Source organism: Eulemur rufifrons, chromosome 3 (genome assembly GCF_041146395.1).
Source record: "Eulemur rufifrons isolate Redbay chromosome 3, OSU_ERuf_1, whole genome shotgun sequence".
NCBI classification, from domain to species: Eukaryota; Metazoa; Chordata; class Mammalia; order Primates; family Lemuridae; genus Eulemur; species Eulemur rufifrons.
Genome location: NC_090985.1, coordinates 39,266,874 through 39,291,904, shown reverse-complemented (window position 1 = coordinate 39,291,904; position 25,031 = coordinate 39,266,874). Strand labels below are relative to the sequence as shown.

The 25,031-nt window shown below is 42.8% G+C and overlaps 1 protein-coding gene across 2 annotated transcripts in view; it reads left to right on the top strand.

Moving 5' to 3' along the window:
- The window catches only part of NSMCE2 (NSE2 (MMS21) homolog, SMC5-SMC6 complex SUMO ligase), a 208,997-nt gene extending 188,532 nt beyond the window's left edge, over positions 1-20,465 (top strand). For both annotated transcript variants that reach the window (XM_069466000.1, XM_069465999.1), the window contains 3 exons: positions 10,652-10,752; positions 11,137-11,243; positions 20,016-20,465. In XM_069466000.1, the coding sequence (XP_069322101.1) occupies positions 10,652-10,752; positions 11,137-11,243; positions 20,016-20,133 (326 nt within the window). In that variant the 3' untranslated portion in view covers positions 20,134-20,465. The remainder of the gene's footprint in view (positions 1-10,651; positions 10,753-11,136; positions 11,244-20,015) is intronic.
- Positions 20,466-25,031: the final 4,566 nt, after the last annotated feature.

The following is a 25,031-nucleotide window of genomic DNA, read 5'->3' as shown; positions in this document are numbered from 1 at the left end:
CTTGTGTTCACTCAGTGACACAGGTACTTCCTCCTTCACTGGGCTTTATCCCAAAATAGACATCTTTAGTGGTTCGTTACCTTTCATCCTTTGAGGATTTGAGGAGCTTTACAAAACAAATTATGCTATTAGGGCCAGCTTTATTCTGTTATTAAAGTCTCACATTCTAGACAGGCATTTCATTATTGTTTTGTCTAGAGCTCCGAAATTAGAGGAGACAGAAGAGAACATATTATATAAATTAAATTGTAATGTATTACTTTATAGGGGACCTGAGAAGTTTGAAATATTATAACTGTTTTAGGATAATACATCTAGAAAATACCAGGGATTGAAATGGTGTCATAGCCCCTGTCTTACTCAAAAGTGGAACGTTGCAGTTTCAAGGTTGAGCAATTGGAAGTCTTCAAGTTCCGTTTTCAAATATTGTGATCTCTGGACTTTATTTCGTCATTTGTTTCAGTTTGACAAATAGAAAAAAACAAATTTATCCATCTTCATTGCCATCAGTCCTACATACCTCATACATACTACTTGATCTCATGAAGAATACTAAGTATAAAAAGCTCAAGCTTAATAACTGTCCCCAAAAATCTCAGTTGTCCTTGATTCTCTGCTACCCGTTCACATACACAGTAGTTACGTCATCTGGACATGATGGGCTACAACATTTCATCATATATGCTTTCAGGCTTTTTACTATATACCATTTTTTAAGATTAATCATACTACATACAGTTTTAATTTCAGTTTTGTCACCTCATGTTATAACATAAGCATTTCCCCATGTTGAAGATTGTGTTTAATAACTATCGGATTTTGTGAATGGTAATGCCACAGTTACTTAAATTCTCAGTTGGATCTCTATATTTCTCCAATGTTTCTCTATTATAAAACTGCCATGACTGAATATCACTACATGTATACTGTGTTCCACCTGGGAAACTCAACAAACTTAAAACAATTTACATGTTTTTGATAACTGGTTATTCCTGTACTTTCCTGTGGACAGAGGAGCAAGGGAATAATCAAAAATGATCTAAAGACATAATGTGGAGTAGTTTATTTCTTGGAATATGACCTCCATCATCTTGCTTTTTAGTAATTTTCTTTTGTACGGAAGTGGAACAGAGAATGTACGGTGGTATGACCAAGATAGTGTAATATGGCTCCTTTTCTGGAAAACTAGTAATTAGATCAAGGACCAAATTGCCTTATTCTAAAATGTTTGCCTTCAAAACAGTCTTCACTATTTTCGTCTTCTTATTGTGGTAAATTTATATTTAATGGGCTTCAAAGCATTCTCTTGTTTCAGTAAGCACTCATTCAAACATTTATTAATTCCTATACTTTGCCTGGCTCACTGAGAATATGAATATGAATAAGACAGAGTCTGTTCCCTTAAGGAATCCACAGTCTGGTAGGGAAGACAGATGTAAACAGATGATCACAGCATGTTCTAAGAGTAGCCTGGAGGGCTAGGGAGGAATCCCCTCTGCTTTGGGACTTCACAGAAGAAATACTTGAATTGAATCTTGAAGGATGAGCAGAGATTGCTAGGTGAAGCAATAGCAGAAGCACAGAAGAGCACAGCAGATTGGGGTGGACTGCAATTAGCTTGGGGTGGATATGGAGGATAGGATTGAGGTGGGTGGGAGCAGGAGATGATGATACTCTAGGCCAGCGAATAAAGAGTCTGCTGTCGTGCCTAGGAGGCCATGGTTTAGAAAGATGACCAGCTGGAGTGGGAAGAATAGTCTGGGGAGACTGAGGCAGAGGGAAGAATAAAGAACTTTCATTCTGCGGGCTCAAAGTAGGACAGCAGCAGTGAGAATGAAGAGGAGGAGACAGAGACAGGATAAATTAAAGATGGAGAATGGAGCAACTTGTGTAGACTGTCTTGGGTACCTGCATAGGTGGTATTTACAACCCTTTAAAATAAGAAAATATAGGGAGATGAGCCGAAAGGAAGTTTCTTATCTTCTGATCTTCGCTTGCTTCAGACTTTACTGTGGATGTAGATAATTGGAAGTTGTAGACCTTCTGGTGCTAATCCGACTTTTCCTATTATGTGGTTTTTCTAATTCATTGTGCAAAACACAGAAATAGAACGTGTGCATTAGATTTCCTGCTTTTGCTTGGTGACCTACAGATGGTCATTAAACCTTATCTTGTAAAAAGTATTAAATGCAAGTACTGAGTTTGTGGATATTTTCAGGATGTATTGGCTTGAAATGGATATTGTCTGACCAAATCTCAACTGACTGATTTTTGTCTTACCAGTTGACTGTGCTGGGTTTTAATTATTTTAAAACCCTAATACTTGGGCAGTATTTACTAGGTGGAGGCAAATTAATGCATGGTGTCAGCTGAGGTCTAAAATAAAAGTAGATAAATTAACAAGTGCACAATAATGTGAAAGGGTATTATCTTATTAAAATGTCAGCTCATTTGGAGGAAACTCTTTATTCAGTTTACTTGCAACATCTTCAGAGCAACGTGTCGAAACAGCCGTGGAAGTGGGAAACATACAGCAAATGGAAGATGTTGATAGTGCTGTGTCAGCTACTATGACTTGCTATTTGCCAGGCACCATTCTAAGAACTTTTCGTACAGTAATTCACTTAATCCTTATACAGCACTATGAAGTGAGTACCATTATATTACCTCCATCTCACAGCTGAGATGACTGAGGTAAAGACAGTGGAGTACTTGCCCAGGAGCACCCAGCTAATAAAGTGATAGAACCAGGCAAATCCAAACAGGCTGTTTGCAGAGCCGTGTTCCTACATACCGTAATCCTCTTTGCCTTACCACACCTCCCTTGAGAGCCTGGCTTAGTCATCACCTTCTCCAGGAGGTCACCTTGATTCTTCACCTTATCTCCAAAGATGTTTGTACTTTTTACAAAACACATATATTTCACTCATCACATAGGATGTAAGTATTCGAATCCGTCTCTCCTCCCAGACCCAATCTTAGTCCTCTTTATATCCACAGCTGCCATTTGGTGTGGTGCTTGGCCCAGAGCAAGAGTTCAATAAATGTAAGTCTAGTTGAGTTGGCTTGAACACACGGTGCTTTTCCTCAAGGAGCTTTCAGTGTATCTGGAAAAGAGCTTCCATTCACATGAAATGACTGACTAAGGAGAAAATTTAAGCTAAAAGAGTGTGGTATAGACAGTGGGTGTATGGGATTTCAAAGAAAGGAGATCAGCTCTAGAGAATGGGTTGGATTGGGTTGGATTGGACAGAGATAGTTTCTCCAGGTACACAGAATCTGAGATGCAGGTAGATTTATAACTAAGAGAAGAAGAACATTGACCAGAATGTTGACCTGAGGTGGTGATGAATGAAATGCTTACTTTTAAGGGAGCAGCAGAGTTGTGCTGAAAGAGTCTCCTCATTGACCTATATCAGACATCAGCTCCTCAGAGAGGTTGACCCTGTTCTATCCTGGGACCTTCTTTGCACAGTACCTTGTAAATACTTAGCCCTCCAAGACCACTTTTCTTTGTATATATCTGTTCCATGTGATTGTTTTTTGCCAATACTAAGCATAATTTCTGGCATATAATAGTGATAAAAATAATAGCATTGGCCGGGCGCGGTGGCTCATGCCTGTAATCCTAGCACTCTGGGAGGCCGAGGCGGGTGGATTGCTCAAGGTCAGGAGTTCGAGACCAGCCTGAGCGAGACCCCGTCTCTACTAAAAATAGAAAGACATTATATGGACAACTAAAAATCTATATAGAAAAAATTAGCCGGGCATAGTGGCGCATGCCTGTAGTCCCAGCTACTCGGGAGGCTGAGGCAGTAGGATCGCTTAAGCCGAGGAGTCTGAGGTTGCTGTGAGCTAAGCTGACGCCACGGCACTCACTCTAGCCTGGGCAACAAAGTGAGACTCTGTCTCAACAACAAAAAATAATAATAATAATAATAGCAGTAACCATTTACAATTACAGAAGTATATAACATTGATTATAAAATTTATTGGATCCTTACTATGTTGCTGGACACTGTTCTGATTGTATTGTATTAACCTATGTTCATTGAATATTTTGTTGAAATTTATGTTTGTTGTTTTGCCATCCTGTGAGGGAAGTAACATCTAGGAAATCATTGATTGTGTAGGCCCTATCTGAACACAACCTGCATCTTAATTCTGCAAAAGCTGTTCACACACAGCAGAGTCTTAGCTAGTGCCAAGGAGAATTGTAAACTAGGGTGCAGTTCCCTCAAGAAGGAAAATAGCAGCTTGGTCCTACCAAACAGGTGACAGGACAGGCCACCAGTCCCAGGAAGAAACTGAGATACAAAGCTGGACACCAAGAGTACCATAGAGTGGACCTCAAAGCAAAGCAGAACACACACACACACACAGCCCTTAATTCCAAGCCAAAGAGATTGCTGACATACTTCTTTTTCCACTTAGAGTCTAAGATGCATCTGAGGTCACAGGTGGAAATCACTGGTAGCCCCAGCTGTGGGTTATTAAGTAGGAGAAACAAATCAGGAGTTGGTACAGACACACATGTACACACTATAACTAGAGTTTCAAAGTTGGAATCAATGTGCTTTTGCACAGTAGGGTGGCCCCAAAGTCTTCCATGCACCATCTCAGCCTCTCCAAATACACAGTCCTTAGAATAGTACAAGTAAAATAATCTGGACAGTCAACTAAGCATTTCAAGCAGGAAACAAATATTTATAAAGTATTTTCTTCATGTGCTACTAGTTTCAAGAGAAAAATGCTTTTAAAAAAATGTTGAGGCTTAATTGAAGCACATAGCAATCAACTTTTATTCCCAGCTGGCATGAAACTTTCTAACTGGTAGCCAAATTTGGGATGCCTGAAGACAGACAAGTGACTAATACCAGGGCTGTGTGTGGCCAGGACCAAATGTATTTTCTGACCACAAGACCATGTCTGGATTCTCCTTTGTAATTACCACACGGCCGACTGTAATTGTAAAACTTATATTTACTTCCTGCCTTTGACATGTAATTCAGGGTCCAAGGCTGCACCCCACACAAGAGTGTTCTGTTATTTGACTAAAACCTCTAAAATCATCATTGTGTAAGGCTGTGTGTATGTGTTTGTGTTGCCACGTCTGCTAAATATGTTAAGTGTAATCTTGTGAAAAATATGCCCACTCCTGCCTTGTTGGATGAAGCGCTTTACTTGTCAAATGTTTATTGAACACATACTACTATATATGCCAAGGACTGTTTTGGACTCTAGGAAACATCAGTGAACAAGACAACAAAGGCCCTGCTTTCCTGGTAGAGAACGAGGGAGCGGGGAGGGAGGGACGGAAGGCAGACAGACAGGAAAATGGTGCTTACGGACATGTGCTGTGCAGAGAGCCACAGCAGAGTGATGTGATAAAGTCTGCATTGGCTTCTTTAGTTAAGAGTGTCCAAGAAGGCCTCTCCAAAGAGATGACATTTAAACTGACATTTTAAAATGACAAGAAGGAGTAGGATGAGCAAGAGCAGGAGGAAGAACATTCTAGGCAGGTTAGTGTAAAGGCCCAAAGATAGGAGGAGCTTGGCATGCTCCAGAAACAGAGAAAAGGCCAGTGTCCCTAGAGCATGAGGGTTGACAGGGAGACTGATCAAAGAAGTTTCTGGGCAAGGTCTCGCAGGGCTGGGTAGGCCACTGCAAGAACCAGGCACAGGCGGGTTGTGGCCCTTGTCAGAACAGGGTCACTGGTGCGGAGGCAGCTTGCAGAGGTCCGGGCAGGCGGCAGTCGTGGTTTGGACTGAGGGGCACAGTACAGAACAAGAGAAGGGGCTGGATTTGGAATGTGGTTTAGAACCAGAGTCAACAGAACCTGGCAGTGGATTGGATGTGAGGAATGAAGAAAAGGAAATAACGAAGAATGATTCCAAAGACTTTAGCTTCAAGCAGCTGGGTGGATGGTGACTCAGACGAGGAAGACAGTAGACAGAGCTGTTTGACTTTTCACTCACGGTCACAGCTGAGTAACCCTGAACCTGCGTCTTGGGGTCCAATAAATGCCCTCACTACCACCCCCCCCCCAACTTTACACCACTGAGGCACATTCATAGACCTTAGGAAATACTACTTCAAGCATTGCCATGGTTTCTGCTTCTTTTTGGTCTTCATTTTATGACATCAAAAAAAAATCACATTCAAATTACCTAACTCACACCCTGCTACATGTCTGTGGGTGCTCTGTAAGCGTTAGTTCTTGCCCAGGCTTCTCTCCTCAGCACAGCACGTGGGTGCCCTGGGCCCAAGCAGCAGGACGTTCACTGTGGGTCTGAGATCTGCCCATCAGTCAGAAGTGACAGCTGGCATGTGCTTCTAACAACATACCTCACACACACACACACACACACACACATATATATATAAATAAAATATGATTAGTTTGTTCCTCTGTTTATAATCATGAAAATTATTGTGATCTCTTTAATAAAGATTAAACTGATTTAATCCAATTGTTTATTGTTTATAAGGCAGATATTTTCCACATTTGCCTTAAAAATATCATGGGGCTTAAGTTTTCTTCTTTATACAATGAGAATAACAATAGAGTCATTGTTCATGAGTGTTTTGTGAGGATTAAATGAAATAATGTCTATAAAGTGCTTAGCACAGTAGCTGCTATATAACATTCAGTAAAATTGAGGTATTGTTATTATTAAAGAAATAACAATTTGGGGGCCAGGGGAGCTCCCAGAACCAATACACTGATTTTAGTATTCAAATGAACCTGTCCAAGAAAATAAGGCAACACATTGATTTAAATTCCTGCATGACTTTGGACAAAACCTACAATTTGTTTGGATCTCAATTTTCTCAGGTAAATGAAAGACTTAGGATAGATAACCTCAGTTTTAAAACTTCTGTGATTTTAGTAGATGATCTATATTTTCTCTCCAATCTTCCTTTTACCAACTAAAACTTACACAGTTTTATCTTTGGGTCAACTAAATCAGCGTAAGTGGTATTTATTGCCAGATATGACCTTTTGTTAGCACACTGGAGAATCCCAATGCTAATGTCAATTTCTATAAATATAGATTTAGGGTGAGGAAATGTTCTGTCTCTAGAGACGTTTAGCTATTGAGAATCTTTCTCTTTTTAGACTCTCTTGGTCTGCGGGCTCTTACTCACTGGTGGCATTCTTCCCAGTCTCACTTTTGTTACCTTCTTCTTTTGTGATCACTGCCACAGTTTCGAAGTTCCTCACTCAGCCTTCCCTAGTGGTTGGCATTGCATTTGCGTAGTGCTTTCTTACTTCCTCAACCTTCCGAAATTTAAAAATAGAAAATAACAAACAAACCCACATCAGCTGAACTCTGTTATACATACATCTTGACAGGTTTTCTGGTGTATTCCACAGTATAACATCTACAGTGAGAAATCTGTCATCAGCTCAGAATAAACTCTGTAAGAAATGACAAAGAGCTACTTTTATTTTGACTATCAAACATATGATCAGAAATGGGAAGCAGCAGACCCCAGGAGGAGGCTTTTTCAATTTTATAGTTATCCTGGAGTTTTGTTTTTTGTTTTTTTTGGTTTTTTTTTAAGACAGAGTCTTGCTCTGTTGCCCGGGCTAGAGTGCCATGGTGTCAGCCTAGCTCACAGCAACTTCAAACTCCTGGGCTCAAGTGATCCTCCTGCCTCAGCCTCCTGAGTAGCTGGGACTACAGGCGCGTACCACCACGCCTGGCTAATTTTTTCTATTTTTAGTTACTTCACTAATTTTTTTTCTATTTGTTTAGTAGGAATGGGGTCTCACTCTTGCTCAGGCTGGTCTCAAACTCTTGAGCTCGAGCAATCCTCCCGCCTCGGCCTCCCAGAGTGCTAGGATTATAGGTGTGAGCCACCGCACCTGGCCAGTTATCCTGTTTTGAAGCCAATAAATGGTTTTCAAGGTCTCACACATTTTTATAGGTCCCTGAAAAACTGGAAGGCCTAAGGCACTGTACCTTATTACCCAATAGTTAAAAATGCTCTGCCTGGGAAGCCCTAAGCCCTGAGGTCTTCATTCTTGCCTTCCTCAAAGAATGAGAGCTGGTTTGGTGGGCAATGGATAGCAAGCTGCTGGCATACAAATAGCACAAGTCCACTGAAAGAAAGTGAAATCCCTACCAAAAAACAGAGGCAGAAGAGAGGCCGAAGGCTAGGCTAGGCTGAACTGGGCTGGGCTGAGCTAGGCTGAGCTAGGCTGAGCTGAACTTGGAGGCAGAAGGAAGCCCTGAGTTCCAGCCATTAATTCACTGGGTAGCCTTGAAGAAGAGCTCCATGGCCCTCTTCCTGTACCCCTTACAGGTAGAGCATCCCTAATCCAACAACTTTTTCAATGCCAACATGATGCCACGAGTAGAAAATTCCACACCTGACCTCATGTAATAAGTGCACAAAATTATTAAAAATACTGTAAAAAATTATCTCAGGCTATGTGTATAAGTTCTATACAAAACATAAATGAATTTCACTTCATTATATATATGCAAATATTTAAAAATAAAAAAAAATCCAAAATACTTCCCAAGCATTTTGGATAAGGGGTACTCAACCTGTGGTACCTTTGTATATAGACAGTGGAGGCCCAAAGTCATCAGTTCTTTGGAGCTGAAATATATGCCTAACCATCTGAACCAGAGACAAGGGCTTCCTTCTCGCACATTAAAAGGAAAGCAGGCTGGGCGTGGTGGCTCACGCCTACAATCCCAGCACTTTGGGAGACCAAGGCAGAAGGATCGCTTGAAACCAGGAGTTTGAGACCAGCCTGGGCAATAGCAAGACCCCATCTCTACAAAGGATAAAAAAAATAGCAGGGCGTAGTGATTCGTGCCTGTAGTGCAGCTACTCAGGAGGCTGAGCCAGGAAGAGCTCTCAAGCCCAGGAGTTTGAGGCTGCAGTGAGCTATGATCATGCCACTGGCACTCCAGCCTGGGCGACAGAGCAAGACCTGTCTCTAAAAAAAAAAAAAAAAAGAAAGAAAGAAAAACCAAGATAGGTAAAGGAAAGCAGCAGTTTTTGTGTCCATATTATTTTGCCAAAACAAAAAGGAAGGGAAGGGAGAAGATAGTAGAGAAAGGAAAGGCTGGGAGAAGGAAGGATTTCCCTGTCAGCACTTGTGTTTACAAAGCTATTGATCTTTGGCTTCTGTGCAAAATGACAAGTGTCCTTTCTCAGAGAGAAAGGCTTTCATGTGAGATACTCACTCCTATCACATTCAAAAAGTGTCTGTCATATGTTTTTCCCCCAGTGAGGGGCAGGTAGGATGGAATGAAAAGAACGCAGGTGTCAGAAGCAGGCAGTGCCGTGTTCAAAGCCGGTGCTGCAGTTCTCCAAGGGCCAGGGATCCCCGGGCCGAGAGCTCTCCAGGGTGTCTTTAAGGTCAAAACTGTTTTCATGATAAGAGTAAGATCTCATTTGCCTTTTTCACTCTCATTCTTTTCAGTAGTGAATTTTTCCAGAGGCTACATGACATGTGATATTGTAGCATATTGAAAGCATAAAGCCATTAAAGATATTGACACAAATGGAAAACAATGCCACTCTGCTGACTATCTTTTTTTGGTTCCAGAAATAGAATTACTTTTAATTTTTAAAATGTTTATGTTAACATGTAATGGGGTTGTTATTTTTAAATGAATTACTGAATACATTTTTAAATGAATTAATGAATACATTTTTAAAATTTCTGCCTTAATGTCTAATATGATAAATATAAATATAACCCACACAGAAAAAGCTCTTTGGGATCCTCAGTAATATCTAAAAGTGCAAAAGTTTTCAAACCTATGACTAAAAAGTTTTAGAATCTATGCACTACCTAATGGTAATTACTGTTTATTGATTATTTCCTTGTGGCCTGAGTTGTGCAAAGCACACCACATTCTTCATCTCTTTTAATTTTTGCAACAAAGCTATAAAGCAGAGCCTTTTTTTTTTTTTTTTTTTTGAGACAGAGTCTCGCTTTGTTGCCCGGGCTAGAGTGAGTGCCGTGGCGTCAGTCTAGCTCACAGCAACCTCAAACTCCTGGGCTTAAGCAATCCTACTGCCTCAGCCTCCCGAGTAGCTAGGACTACAGGCATGTGCCACCATGCCCGGCTAATTTTTTCTATATATATTTTAGTTGGCCAGATAATTTCTTTCTATTTTTAGTACAGACGGGGTCTCGCTCTTGCTCAGGCTGGTCTCGAACTCCTGACCTTGAGCGATCCACCCGCCTCGGCCTCCCAGAGTGCTAGGATTACAGGCGTGAGCCACCGCGCCCGGCAGCAGAGGCTTTTAACAAGGGCACCTTGCACGGCCAACCTCTCCCCCTGGACATGAAAGAGATAACCAGTTCAGTCCTCTGACTCCGAAACCATACCCTCCGTCACTGAGCAGAACTCCCTCACAAATTAATTCTCTGTAACTTTGCAAAAGTTTTTTTTTACTTCTCAGTTTCCTTATCAAAAATGGGCAGCATCAGGTACCCTGCAGTGTTCTCTTGAGAACAGGAGAGTTAATACGCATCCAAGTGCCTCCCACAGGGTCTAACACCAAATGCACCCTGAGAGACTGTTTAGCCTCTCTTCCTCCTAGTCCTTCCTCGACTTTGGCATGATGTTAGACCAAGGAGGCTCATCAACTCCCCTTTTTCCTCTAGATGGTCTTCAAGCTGACAGAGAGGCTGATGGAACAGAAGCAGTGGATGAAGATATGATTGTGACCCAAAGTCAGACCAACTTCATCTGCCCCATTACACAGGTACCACTCCCTCCTCCTTCCCCTGAAAGAAAACACAATTCACAGAGGCCAAAAGCTTCCTGTTTGCTTTCTGGTTTGATTTCATGTTGGGAGTTAAGGAGGGAGAAACAAGTGATGAGGGTTGAAGACTATGCATGGGAGGTTCTTGGGCTGGAAAGAGATTTCAGTCAACCATGCCCATAGGACCTAGGAGTAGAGTCTTGGCCCACAGGCCGAGTGACAGTGGTGCCACTGGTCTCTCTGCATTTCCTTATCTAAAGCCTGATAATTATCTAAAGCCATGAGAATGGGAAGTTAAACATAGAAAGCTCAGGACTAGGAAAAAACAGCTCCTGGAAGTTGATCATTATCATTCCTGAAAGCTTAACATCTCCTTGATTACAGCTGGAAATGAAGAAGCCAGTGAAAAATAAAGTGTGTGGCCACACCTATGAAGAAGAAGCCATTGTTCGCATGATTGAGTCTAAGCACAAGCGGAAGAAAAAGGCCTGGTGAGTTGATGGGGAAAGGAAGCGGCGCCTTCCCTAGTGGTAGTCAGTCAGAGCTGGTGTGTTCATGCTAGAGGAAAAGACACTGCAGTGTCTCCCCCAGATTGCATTCACCTCCCGGGTACTGTAAACATGGAAGCTGGCTTTCTGGAAAAACAATACATGAGGGAAAAATTAGTAATCTGTTCAGGAAGAAGCTAAAGGAACTTCAACCACACCTTCAAAACAGAAGAAAAAAGAATTGGATTGAATTTTAATCATTAAATAACAGGATTTTTTATGAATTGGTGTTATTAAAAAATAGCCCAAGGAACATAAAGAACTGTGATACTAAGAGATTTTTCTCCCCTTCATGTGTATGTGTATGTGTGTGTGTGACATACCCAAACAAGAAGGAATGGTAAATTTTTTTTTTGTTTCCTGTAATAAAGGTAATTTGTTTTAAAAATATTATTAAGTAAACATTTTAAGAATTCACATCCAGTGGTTTTCATGATTAAGATTTAATTGTCATGGAAAATTTTTCATATACTTAATTACTTAAATGGCTTCCCAGAAAGGTTTAAGTAAATTTGTGGATAACTGAGAATTTATTTTCAATAATTTCAATATTCCGTTTTTCAATGAGAAATTTCAGTAATTTCAATGAGAAATTATTTTCTTAATTGGAAGTTTTGCAGAATCTTTAAAATATATACATATTTTATATATATCACCGCCTTTCCCCTTTCCCCATGACCACAGAGGACCCTGTTCCTGTAATGACACAGAATCTTGAGTTAGCTGGACTGACTGGCTTTGACACAGTTTGGCATTTCTTGTGCTCTTATCACAGATTTGTTGCAGGAATGGAATTGCAGGTGTGACTAGTCCGCAATAGACTTCTGATAACAGTCCCTTTGATGTGTTCTTTGCTCCTCCATTGCCTGGACATTGCTGGTCCAGAACTAGAATTGGAATTCCCCACCACTCGTCATCTGGGTGTGGACTTAGAGATAGGGTTTCTGAGACTGTAAATATCATGATGGTCATTCAGTCTTGTAATTTAGCCTATTTATTCCAGAAGAATAATAGTTTTGCGGCCTAATGGTTACAAAATGTAGAGTATCTGTAGTACATTTTTATCAGTTTTGAGTTACTGACTTAGATTTGAAATGTCAGGTCAGGCACTGTGGCTCATGCCTGTAATTCCAGCACTTTGGGAGGCCCAGGCGGGAGGGGAGGATCATTTAAAGCCAGGAGTTTGAGGCCAGACTGGACAACATAGCAAGACCTCACCTCTAGAAAAAAAAAGCAAAAATTAACCGGATGTGGTGGCATGTGCCTGTAGTCCCAGCTACTCAGGAGACTGGGCCAGGAGGATCACTTGAGCCCAAGAATTCAAGGTTGCACTTAGATTGGGCCACTGCACTCCATCCTAGGCAACAGAGCGAGACCCTGTCAAAAGAAAGAGAGAGAGAGAGAGAGAAAGGGAGAGAGGAAGGGAGGGAGGAAGGAAGGAAGAAGGGAGGGAGGGAGGGAGAAAAAAAGAAAAGAAATGTATTTCTTTAGTGAACCTGTCATTTTCCCCTGTAAATATAATTTTTTTTGTTTCTGAACTTCGAAGCCTTCTGAACAGAAAGGTGTTAAAATAATTGCTAAGAATAGATATTCCTAGTTAGTTCCATTTCACAGCTCTTCTTTCTTCAAGTTTCTGATATTCTCTCTAGAGTCAGATGTGGAGAGGGCAGATACCGATACAAAGCACGTTTCTCACTGCAAGTCCTAGGACGGGTGGCAGCACCTGCCAGAATAGGCATCGCATTTAGATGGATCCTCTTAATTACATACTTTGACTTTCTAATGTCCTTTTTGAATTGTACATGATATTTGGAAGCACTTGATAACACTTGTCATTTAGAAAAGGTTTTTTTTTTCTGTCATACTGCCATAACTTGAGTGCCTAAAATTCTACAGATTCTCATAGCTTAATAATAATAACAATTAAGTCTGAATGGAAGAAGTCTGGGAGGTTGACAGAGAAGGTAGTCATTTTACCGGACCTTGAAAAATGAGGATTTCAGAGACATGGTGAATAGGAGTCTCCTAACCAAGAGCGTCACCCCATTCAGGCTCTGTTATACTTGGTGGATAGTAAGTACAGTTGCAGTTATTGTATATTTAGAGGGGGACTAGAAGGATGTTGTGGGCTGGGTGCGGTGGCTTGTGACTCTAATCCCAATTACTTGGGAGGCTGAGGTGGGAGGATCACTTGAGGCCAGGAGTTCAATGCCAGTCTGAGCAACATAGCAAGATTCCATCTCTACCAAAAAATGAAAAAAATTAGCTGGGCATGGTGATGCACGCATGTAGTCCCAGCTACTCAAGAGGCTGAGCCAGGAGGATCATTTGAGCCTAGAAGTTCAAGGCTGCAGTGAGCTGTGAGGGTGCCACTGACTCCAGACTGGGTGACATAGCAAGACCCCATCTCTGGGGGAAAAAAAAAGGAAGGATGTGGTGGACAATAAAGATAGGAAAGTATAATAGTAGAGACAACATGGTGGGTCACACCTATAATCTCAACAGTTTGGGAGGCCGAGGTGGAAGGATAACTTGAGGCCAGGAGTTCAAGACCAGCCTGGGCAATTCAGTGAGATTTTATCTCTAATAAAAATAATCATAGTAAAGCAAAAACTTTTTAAAAGGATAGGAAAGTAAAGATTCATTATAGGGTGTGTAAATGTCACGATTTCATTATTTTCGTCATCTATAAATTGACGTTAGTAGTTGTAATTGCCTGATTGGCATATTTGTAATTTAAATAAGATATACGTTAAGTACTTAAAGTACCTGGCACAGAGTAAGGCTCAGTACTTATTATCCCATCATCATCATATTCAAACTTTAGCCACCACCACCACCATCATCATCATCACCATTCTTACCACCCTTACTCCATAGGGATGGGAGAAGATTACACTGAGGGAATGAGATGAGCCAACCTGGAGTTTAGGAAATTACAGCCATAGCAATGCAAGGGTGGCTTAAAAAGGCATGAGGTGAAAGGTCAATCGGGATGCTTCTGCAGTAGATCAGGTTACAGATAAGGAGAGCTTACACTGAGGCAAGAGTGACTCTCGAGGTGCCATTGATGGAATTTGGTAACTGACTGAATGTAGGAGGGAGGAAGAAGAGGGGAAGGATGGCTGATATTTCTAATCCAGGTGTCTAGAAGGACAGTCATAAGCTGTCATTAGCCTCCAGGGAGGGAATGACAGAGGAACACTGTTAAGAAAACATTATGAGAAGCTCAGTTTGTCTGGGCATGGTGGCTCATGCCTGTAATCCTAGCACTCTGGGAGGCCGAGGCGGGAGGATCGCTGGAGGTCAGGAGTTCAAGACCAGCCTGAACAAGAGCGAGACGCTGTCTCTACTAAAAATAGAAAGAAATTATCTGGACAACTAAAAATATATATACAAAAAATTAGCCGGGCATGGTGGCACATGCCTGTAGTCCCAGCTACTCGGGAGGCTGAGGCAGGAGAATCCCTTGAGCCCAGGAGTTTGAGGTTGCTGTGAGCTAGGCTGATGCCACAGCACTCTAGCTTGGGTCATGCTAAATTTGAGGTCCCAGCAATACAGCCATTTGGGAATGTCCAGGAGGTACCGAAAATGTGGGTTTTGAACTCAGGAGAGGATGCAGAGCTAGCAAAGTTGATTGTGAGGTTATCAGGACAGAGTCCTCAAACCCACTCATCCACCATCACAGACACAGCCCTGGAATGGACGCGTTCGCCAGTGGAGAGTCAGCAAGACAGGACAGTGGCCCGGCCCTGAGCTCTGAAAGGCGAGATTCCAGCTTTGCGCTGCTCACTGTGGTGCCCTCAGCACCTGACACAGAGCCTGATATCAACCCTCATAATAAAAAGATCAATCAGAGGAAGAAGACCCCAGCAGAGAAGACTAGAACAGCCTGGAGGCAGGAGTGGTGACAAGACAGTCGAGGGCCACGGGCAGAGCGGGCAGGGTCCTGCAGACAAGGTGCATTGGCAGCAGGTTAGAATTCAGGGCCCCTTTGAAACTTACTCCAGAGGTTTCTGGTTAAGCATGAAGTGTGTCATTTCCCATGAGGCATGTTAGGGTGATGAGCAGTTCTGGGTTCCCTTTGTTTAAAAATGTCTGTGACACATCCAGTTTGAGACATCTCATTTCTTCCTCCTAGATTGTTCTAATTATAATACATTTTGTTAGACTGGAGTTCCAGGTACATCATGTTTCTGGGCACTGACAGAATTTTTCTGTGTGTGCTTTAGTCTCTGGGAAGGCCTCTCTCCACTGGCTTGAGTCAGAATAACATCGTTGACACTTTAGCCCTAACTAAGTATAGTAGGTAGAATAATTTCCCCAAATACATCTCTTATTATCCTTATTGTCAGATAAAGCTGCCTTATGATTTTCATATTAGTAAGATATTTCCAGTTTTACCAGAGTCTTTCATTGTTTGCTTTTTGTTTAAGAACGGGAAGTGTATGTAACAATCAGTCATATTTAAGAGCATATAGAGTGAAATTAAGTTGAATAGAAATGGTAGTTCAGCAGCAGAATTCCCACTTTGTGCTTTATCAACGAGTCATTTCACCTCTCAGCCTCAGTTTCCTCATCTGTAAACTGAAATTACATCTTCCTCTCATAGCATTTCCAGGATCAAAGAAATGGTAGGGGATTTTAATCTAGGTTTGGAGCAGCAACTTTCTTGGCTGTGGAAAAGCAAAGCACTTAGGAGAAAGCTTTTTGGAGCACAGAGCACTAAACAAATAGCTGTAGGGTCGTTAAGGTCGAGACTGGAGAGTTGTTATCACTCACCGTACTGCTTAGTGACATGTTATTTTAGACTCACAGGGTGTAAGATAGAATTACTCTCTGTGTTTAGGTATGGCAGGAATTCATCCTACTCAGACTTCCAAAGTGTCTCTAGACCTTTCTACAGCTTGTGGATTGAACCTTGGAATTCTTGGAACCCAGGAACTCCTAAGACTTAGAATCTTATACTTGTGAGCTATTGCGGAGGGCAAGGTTCCTCGCAGCCTTGTGAGACCCCAAGACCCAGTTCCCTTTGTTCAGCAGACCCCTTTGTGCCTGCTCCATGCCGCGGTGGAACACTCTGCCTGGCCAGGGCCCCCAGTTCAGGCCCAGCCTCTCCTTCCAGGCCCGTCAGGCCGACTCCGGCACCGCGTGAGCTGAAGACTGGGTATTGCCACACCTGCCTTGCTCACCAGGATGCCGAGGGGATTAGTGCCTCGTGCTTACATAGAGCGTTGTTTCTCCAGAGGAGTGCCCTGCTTCAGTACCACGGCATTGTGGCCTTTTCTTATCCTTTTTAGTTTAAAAACTCATGTTTGTTTATTTGAGTTGGGGTGAGAAACAAGGTTTTCCCCAGCGCCCGCATCAACCTGTCTTCCAGGAACGCTTCCCTAAACCATCATTCACGCCGGACAGGATGTCGGTAGCATCCGCATGCCGTGCCAGCATTGCGGGCGGCTCTTCTCCACAAGCCTCTTCAGAGTGGAAGCTGTGGACTGGAGCAGGACCGGTTCCCTGTAAGACCTCAGGTGAACCCCCCGACACACAGGGCCCACTTAGTTCCCACAACCCTGTGCTCCACCTGCATCTTCTTAGAGGGAAAACTGAGGTGCAGAGATGTAAGCCACGTACCCAGAGTGTCACAGCCAGGGGATTTAAGCCCAGGTCTTTCTCACTCTTGAGCCTGTCATTAGCCATCTGGCTCCCTTTGGGAGGGCTATGCGGTTCATGCCTCTGTCTCCAGAGTCTATCCCCTGGGTGAGCTCAGACCTCTGTCGGATGCGGATCACCCTGGGCTCCATCCCGTGGAAGTGAATGCGGGTGCCTGCCCCGCAGCTGAGTGGTAGGGTCAAGTCCGTCAGATGTTCTCAGAATGCTCTCATTTACCGACTAAAACCACTGATGTCATCAGGAAGTCCTCTCCACTTCCCTGTCCACAGCTTATTCACTGTCTGGCCACCGGAGTTAGACTTTGCTCTATGGAGAGCGAGGCCTGGCAGTCAGCAGTGGATGTTCAGAGGGTTGGCACATTAAGGGAGGGATCCCAGCAACCTCCTTGAAGTTGCATTTCCACGTCATGGAAGCTAAAGTGATGAAAATTGCCTTTTCTAAAGTGAGGAAAGTGCCCATATCCTCTTTATAATCTTAGCTGCTTATTTTTGTACATTAAGAAATAATTTACGGCCGGGCGCGGTGGCTCACGCCTGTAATCCTAGCACTCTGGGAGGCCGAGGCGGGTGGATCGCTCAAGGTCAGGAGTTCGAGACCAGCCTGAGCAAGAGCGAGACCCTGTCTCTACTAAAAATAGAAAAAAATTATATGGACAACTAAAAATATATATATAGAAAAATTAGCCGGGCATAGTGGCGCATGCCTGTAGTCCCAGCTACTCGGGAGGCTGAGGCAGGAGGATCGCTTGAGCCCAGGAGTTTGAGGTTGCTGTGAGCTAGGCTGACGCCACGGCACTCACTCTAGCCTGGGCAACAAAGTGAGATTCTGTCTCAAAAAAAAAAAAAAAGAAATAATTCACTTTGAGACTTCAGAGTACACAGGACAGGCTAGGAAAAAATACAAATTTTTAAACTGGTGTAAAACATTTCTCAAGCCCTACCCTAGTGCATAGCCAAATCATCAAAATGATGCACACCTGGGCCAAATCACCCTGTTCCTCTTTCATATAATCGCTTTTATGGAATTGTGGTTCAACACATGAACCTGACTACATAGGGCACATTTCAGTATTTTAAAAATAAATATTGTTATCAACCATCTGATTCATTCCATTTACTAAATCCCCTCTAATATAAAGACTCCTTGATCCAGAGGTCAAGGCCAAGAGAAACTTCTCTTTGGTGTTGGACTGTTGGGCTTCCTCCCATCAGACTGATTAGAGCTCTTGTGACCAACCTTCTTCCTTTCTGATTTGCATCTTTTGTCTTGTATTTGTTGTTCTGGGTCTTAATATACTTGTGCTGTTTGAGAGCTGTCTCAGATCACTGGGCTGGAGCTCTGCGTGGGCAGGAACCATGTAGTTGTTTTCACAGTTGTGTGCTTAGAACCTAGCATGGGGCCGGTCACATAGAAGGGTCAATGAACTCATGAATGGATGTGCTTGATGGATGCAAGATATAAATAGATCTGGAACTTTAAAACTTCTTGGAAGAATGATGGTCAGGGAACAAATGATAGTCGTAGGAAATGGTGAAGGGAATGGACATCATTGAGCACTGTGTTGCCTGTCAGCCTATGAAATAGATTCTCTCCCCATTTTAAGTCAGCGGGAACAGAGGCTCAGAAAGGTAAAGCAAATTGCCCATAGTCTCAGAGGCAGCAAGTAGGTGGTAGAGAGAGAATTAGACCTCGGTCAGCTTGACTCCAAACACTGGGCCTCTGCTCTGCCAAAGCCTGGTTCACGCTGAGAAGCAGTCAGGCAACTTCATCCAGCCCACCGCCTTCAGAGGAGACCACACCTAAACAGAACCATGGCTTTCAGTTCCACCCCTTTCTGGGCGACTCACACGCTGATTTCTTCAGCCGCAGCCTTTCCACCTAGTCCCAGAGAACCCACGATCTCTCCCCTGGGAGGTCTGGTGGGCTCTCCAGAGGGAACAATGCCAATGAGGACTCCGAAGGCCATGCCCTGGCTGGCCTTGCCCACTGGCTCCCGTCACGATAAAGGGCACCACCAGCCGCCCATCTGCCCAGGCCAAACCCTTTGAATGAAGCTCAGCTCCTCCCTTTCCTTTACACTCCACATCCACTCCACCAGCAAGTCCGCTAGGTTCTACGCTCAGGTGTGTCCTGAAGCTAATCAGCTGAGCTGCCCTCGTCCCTCTTCCAAACCCCCGCGGGCTCCCCCAAACTAGTTTCCCTGCTCCGCTCTTGCCTCCCTGCCTGTGTTCTCCATTAAGCAGCCAGAGGAATGTTTTAAGTGTAAACCAAATCATACCGCTCCATTAGCTCAAAACCCTCCTGTGTTGCCTCTTCATATTTAACATAAAATCCAAAGCTCTCCTTACCCTCTGACCTCACCTCCAGCTGCTCTCCATCTTGCCCGGGTCACGTCAGCCGCACACACTTTGCTCTCGTCCCAGAGCACCAAGCTGGACCTCCTCAGCGTCTACACTCTCTGCTGCCTCCACCTGGATCACGTGCAGACTTGTTCCCACACTCTGACCTCCTTGGTGGGGCTTGCTCTGACCCCAGCGCGCTCTCTCCTGGACTCTGCTTCATTGCCTTCCTAGCACTTAATGTACCTGAACTCACAGCAACCATTTATCTGGTTAGTGATTGCCTGTCTCCCTCATTAGATAGTAAGCTCCATTAGCCAGGCATGGTGCACACCTGTAGTCGCAGCTGCTCAGAAGACTGAGGCAGGAGGATCGCTTGAGCCCAGGAGTTGGAGGTTGCAGTGAGCTAGGACAACGCCACTGCACTCTACCCAGGGAGACAGCAACAGAGCGAGACCCAGTCTCAAAATAAAAAGGAAGAAAACAAGCTAGCTCCATGAAGTCGGCACTGCTCATGCATGGCTTGTGTCCCCAGCACCTAGACAGGCCCTGGCTCAAGTAGGCATTCAGTGAATAAAATCACTCCTGATTTTTAACACATATTCCTTTTTTGGTAAAATGTCCCCAACTTAAATACTTGAATGTGAAAGAAGTTTATGCTCAAGGCAGTTAAGTGAACTGACTTGATTTTCTTTCTTCCTCGCAGTTGTCCTAAAATTGGCTGCAGCCACACGGATATAAAAAGGTCAGATCTCGTGCAGGATGAAGCACTCAGAAGGGCAATTGAGAGCCACAACAAGAAGAAACACCGTCAGTTCGAGTAGGGAAAGCCCCCGCCTGCAGGGAAGTCAGCAGCCTACCTCCTACCCCAGCCGCCGGTGAGAGCATGCTTGTCCAAGCAGTAAGGACTGGCTGCGTAGCATACTTTGTTTGGGGTAAACTTCATGGTTTTAAAGGTGATTGAAAACATTTTTCTAAGTTACACAACAAAAATGCAAGCAAATTATTTTGTTTATTTTTAAGCGTTCTATAATGTTAAATAAAACTTTGACTATCTGCAATGTGTCCTGTCTCTGCACCTCCTGAACTGTTCCAAAGTTTCAGGCTTTTCTATTTTTAATACATCAGCCTGATTTTTATAATAGTTTTAAGTAAAGACTGTCTCTCAAGTGATATTTAAAATAAAAGCATATAGAAACACCCCAATTGCAAAACATTTGCTATCAGTGTAGTAAATATTAGGTTATAATGCAAAATCAGTTTACTTTCCTATATTTACTCTGCATATTGACAGTTCCAAATATTTAAATGTTTTTATTATCATTCTGAATGGCATAGAATGCTCCAATAATAGGCTTATCAGTGCAGTGATAATTGACGTCCATAATGGAAACTTTGCTGCAGCCCTCCAAGAGCCTGAAATACCAACTGAAGCAACCTCATCCTGGCTGCTCTCTGCAAGTGACTTCACCCCCTGGGCCTTGGCCTTAAAGCAAAGGTGTTGAACAAGGTGCTCTGTCGTGTCCTGTCAACCCTGAGAGTCTGTGCACTTATGACCAGCAGGGTCTTTAAGTTGAATATCTTCAATTATATTCTAATTGTGTAAAGAGTGCTAATTTGTTGTCTCCCTTAGCAATCTAGACTATTTTAGCAACTAGACTGTTTGTTTCATTAGGCCAAATGAAGCATACCCTGACAACACTGGGAAATCAAGAATAGCTAATGATGGCTAACATTTATTGAGTACTTACTGTGTACGAGGTGCTATTCTAAGTGCTTTACATATATATTAACTCCTATGATCTGCACAGCCCAGTGGGAGAGGTACAGTTATTTCCACCTGACAGATAAGGAAAACGAGGCACAGAGAAGTGAAGTCACCCATGCAAAGTCATGGAGCTAGGAAGTGGCTGAGCTGGGAACAGAACCTGGGTAGCCTATACCAGGGTCTCTGTTCTTAATCCTATACTCTCCTCCTCCCTGTTGACTTATTTAGTTTCTAAAAATATATTCAAAGCCCACATTTAAAAACCAAAGCTTTTGTAAATAAATAAGCATGTATGTACATGCGCAAAAAAAAAGGAGTCTAATGAAAATATAGGAAATAACTGAATTTGACATCCATGGCAGTAAAGGCCATGAAATAATAGCATATATCTGAACTTAAAAGCATACTCTAACATGGCTGAATTAATTTTGAAAACATCTTCATGGAATTCAGAAAGTAATGTAACATTCAGTTGTCTGCAAACTACGTGATTTTGAATTTCCCAAGATGTTTTGTCTGAATCAGACCGTACTGAGGAAATGATTACATTTAAGGCAGAACAGACATACTATTCATGGAATGTGATTCTTTTGTGAAATACTTTGTTTCCTAAACAGATAGGGACAAGCGTGAAATGCTTGCCCAAGATGCGATTTTCATTTTTCCCAACTCTTTCTAAAGAGAATTGTGGATTATTGATGTGGATACCTATACCAGTTAGAAAAATGCAAAATAATAAGAGCACTGTGTTGAAAAGGTATGGTATTTATATCCTATGAAATTTTGTCCTTCCTTAGTCTTCAGAAACTGTTTCATGAATTTGTCTAGCCATTCAAAGTTTGATGTTTTATATAAAATATATTTTCATTCTTGAAGGTTTATTGTTTGATTGTTATTATCAATCTGGCATACTTAGTAAATTTCTGTTACAGGAGTTAAAAAAAAATGGAAATCTGTCTTCAAATGAAATCATATATCTCTTACGAAGAAACCCAACATATATGACAGTTTAAAGAGGAGCAGTTCTAGCCAAAGAGGAGGTGGGAGTTCTAGCTCCCCTTTTCCCAGGACAGCCCCAGAATCCTGTCTGAGATTACTCAAGGCCCCATGAGTGGCATTTGAAAACCACACTAGACATTTTAGCTAAATAATGTTTCAGATATGACTGATGTAAGACTTGGACAATTGTGTGGATGTGGCATTTTTAAAAAAATGGTAATTCTCTTAAGAAACTTTCAACTAGTAAGTTTAAAACACTACCACAAACTCCAAAAGATAAGATAATTTCTCTCCCTCGTTATATAGAGCTTCAAGCATGGAGTGTCAGCTTGAAGCGGCTTCTGCAGTGAGTGTTGCTTCCAGCTGGACACTCCCCAGTTGTAGTTTTTTGCAAGGACAGAGATAAATTACATGACAAAGAGGAACTGAGGCTAGTGTGAACTGATTGCTTGCTATGCACCAGGCTCAGCTCTAAGTGCCTTCAGAGTATCACCTAATCTGATTCTCCCTCCAACCGGAGGAGGTAGCTGTTATCACTCTTTTTCGCAGATGAGGAATCGGAGGCACAGAGTCCTCAAGTCATTTACCCAAGGTCACACACTTGTGCGTGGTCAAGCCCATAGTGGGACAGAGCAGTGAGGGCACAGATAGCACTCTGGCCCACCAGGCTCTGCCCAGGGCCCTAGAGGGCACTTACGTGATCAGCACACCTGCACTTCTATCCCATCTTCCTTACTGCTGTTACTGAGACCACCGTTTCCCAGGCTTGCAGACTTCAGTCATCCCGACATTTTGCATAACTGAGTGATTCTCCCTTCCCTAGTTCTCTCTGCAAACTCTCCCCCAGACCAGGCCCTCCCTTCTTGCTTCGCACTTAGACTATTCCCAGCTTGTCTCCTAGCTCTAATCTTGCCCATCCCATATTAATCTATTAATACTAGAATACTGATTATTTCACATCCTACCCAAAAGTCTTCCTTTCCTACAGAAGACCATTCTGGCCTGGCATTCAGGATCCTGCCAGAGCCCAGCCCCTCCTCTCTCTGCAACACTCCCTTATCTTCCCACCATTCCAGCACCCCTCTACAGCAGGGTTTCTTCCAGGAGGGGAGCTAACCCTTGGGACTGACTAGCACATAGAGGTGACCTTGGGCAAGTCATTTCACTGGCCCAGGCCTCAGTTTTTCCATATAAATTGAAAGACTTGGACTGTTCCCTAAAGTTTCTGTAAAAGCTGTAACATCCCATGTCATCATCTCTTCAATGGTCACATTTCACATGACATATTGGACATGAGTAGCTCCCTTAGCTAGTATATGCCCCTTTCAAAGGAACACAGGCTGACATGGAAATTAGTATATATTTGAACCAAATGTGTACATTGACTCTTTAATTTCTATTTCTATTTCTTATGGTTACATATACCTGGAAAAAAAAAGGAATAGAAGCAAAATAAAAATGAATCATCACCTATTTACTCAACAAATTTTTTTGTGGGGGTGTGGGGACAGGGTCTCCCTCTATTGCCCAGGCTGGAGTACAGTGGTGTCATCATAGCTCACTGCAACATCAAACTCCTGGGCTCGTGCGATTCCCCTGTCTCAGCCTCCCAAAGTGCTGGGGTTACAGGCATGCGCCACCATACCCAGCCTCAATAAATATTTTTAAGATCTTCTTTATGCCATGTTTTGTGTTAGTCTTGTAGGGTACAGAAGTGTCCCCCTCTGAAGGGCTTGTCTAGTTGGGGCAAACAGACGTGTGTAAAACTAAATTCTGGCCAGGCGTGGTGGCTCACTCCTATAATCCTAGCACTCTGGGAGGCCAAGGCAGGAGGATCGCTTGAGGTCAGGAGTTCGAGACCAGCCTGAGCAAGAGGGAGACCCAGTCTCTACTATAATAGAAAAAATTAGCCAGGCCTGGTGGTGCGCATCTGTAGTCCCAGCTACTCAGGAGGCTAAGGCAGGAGTATCCATCCCCTGAGCCCAGGAGTTTGAGGTTGCCCTGAGCCAGACTAACACCACCATAGCACTCTAGCCTGGGCAACGAAGTGAGACTCTATCGCAAAAAAAAAAAAAAAAACTAAACTCCATGAAAGGTTATATGGATACCATATCTAGGGTACAGGAGCCCAAAGAAAAGAAATACAGGAAAATTACTGAGTAAACAAAAACTGTGTTTTAGTAAATAAGGTAACAAGATTCAAACAAGAGAATAAAAAGTTTGTGAAACCTGGTTGGGAGATGGGGTGGGGTGACCCGCAAAAGTGGTTCCCCAGCTGTATGGGGTCTGTTATGTTTTGGAAATCTGTCTTCTAGGTGTTAGACTTTGTGGAGGCGGGTAGGATAATCACTCTGAGAAGAAGGCAGGTAAAACTGAGGGGGAGCAGGAACCCTCATACATTGCTGGTGAAGGTGCAAATTGATGCAGTCACTTTGAAAGCAGTTTGATTTTTTAAAAAAAAAAATGTTAAACATAAACTTAACACACAACCCAGTAATGCCATTCTTTAAGTGTTACCCAAGAGAATTAAAAATGTATGTCTATACAAAGTCTCATGTATAAATCTTAACATGATTTATAATAGCAAAAACAATGGAAACAATCTAAATATCCAACTGGTGAATGGGTAAACAAAATGTGGTAAATCCATACAATGGAATGCTACTTGGCAATGAAAAGGAATGAAGTACTTTTTAAAAAACCGTTTGTGTGTGTGTGTGTGTGTGTGTGTATTATGTGTTGAGAATACTTACAATCTACTCTCAGCAAATTTCAAGTGTACAATATATTATTATTAACTATAGTTACCATGCTATACATTAGGTCTCCAGAACTTATTCATCTCATAACTGAAAGTTTGTACCTGTTGACTAACATCCCCCCCCTTTTCCCCACCACCCACATTCCAGCCTCTGGAAACCACCCTCCTACTCTCTGTTTCTGTGAGCGGGAATG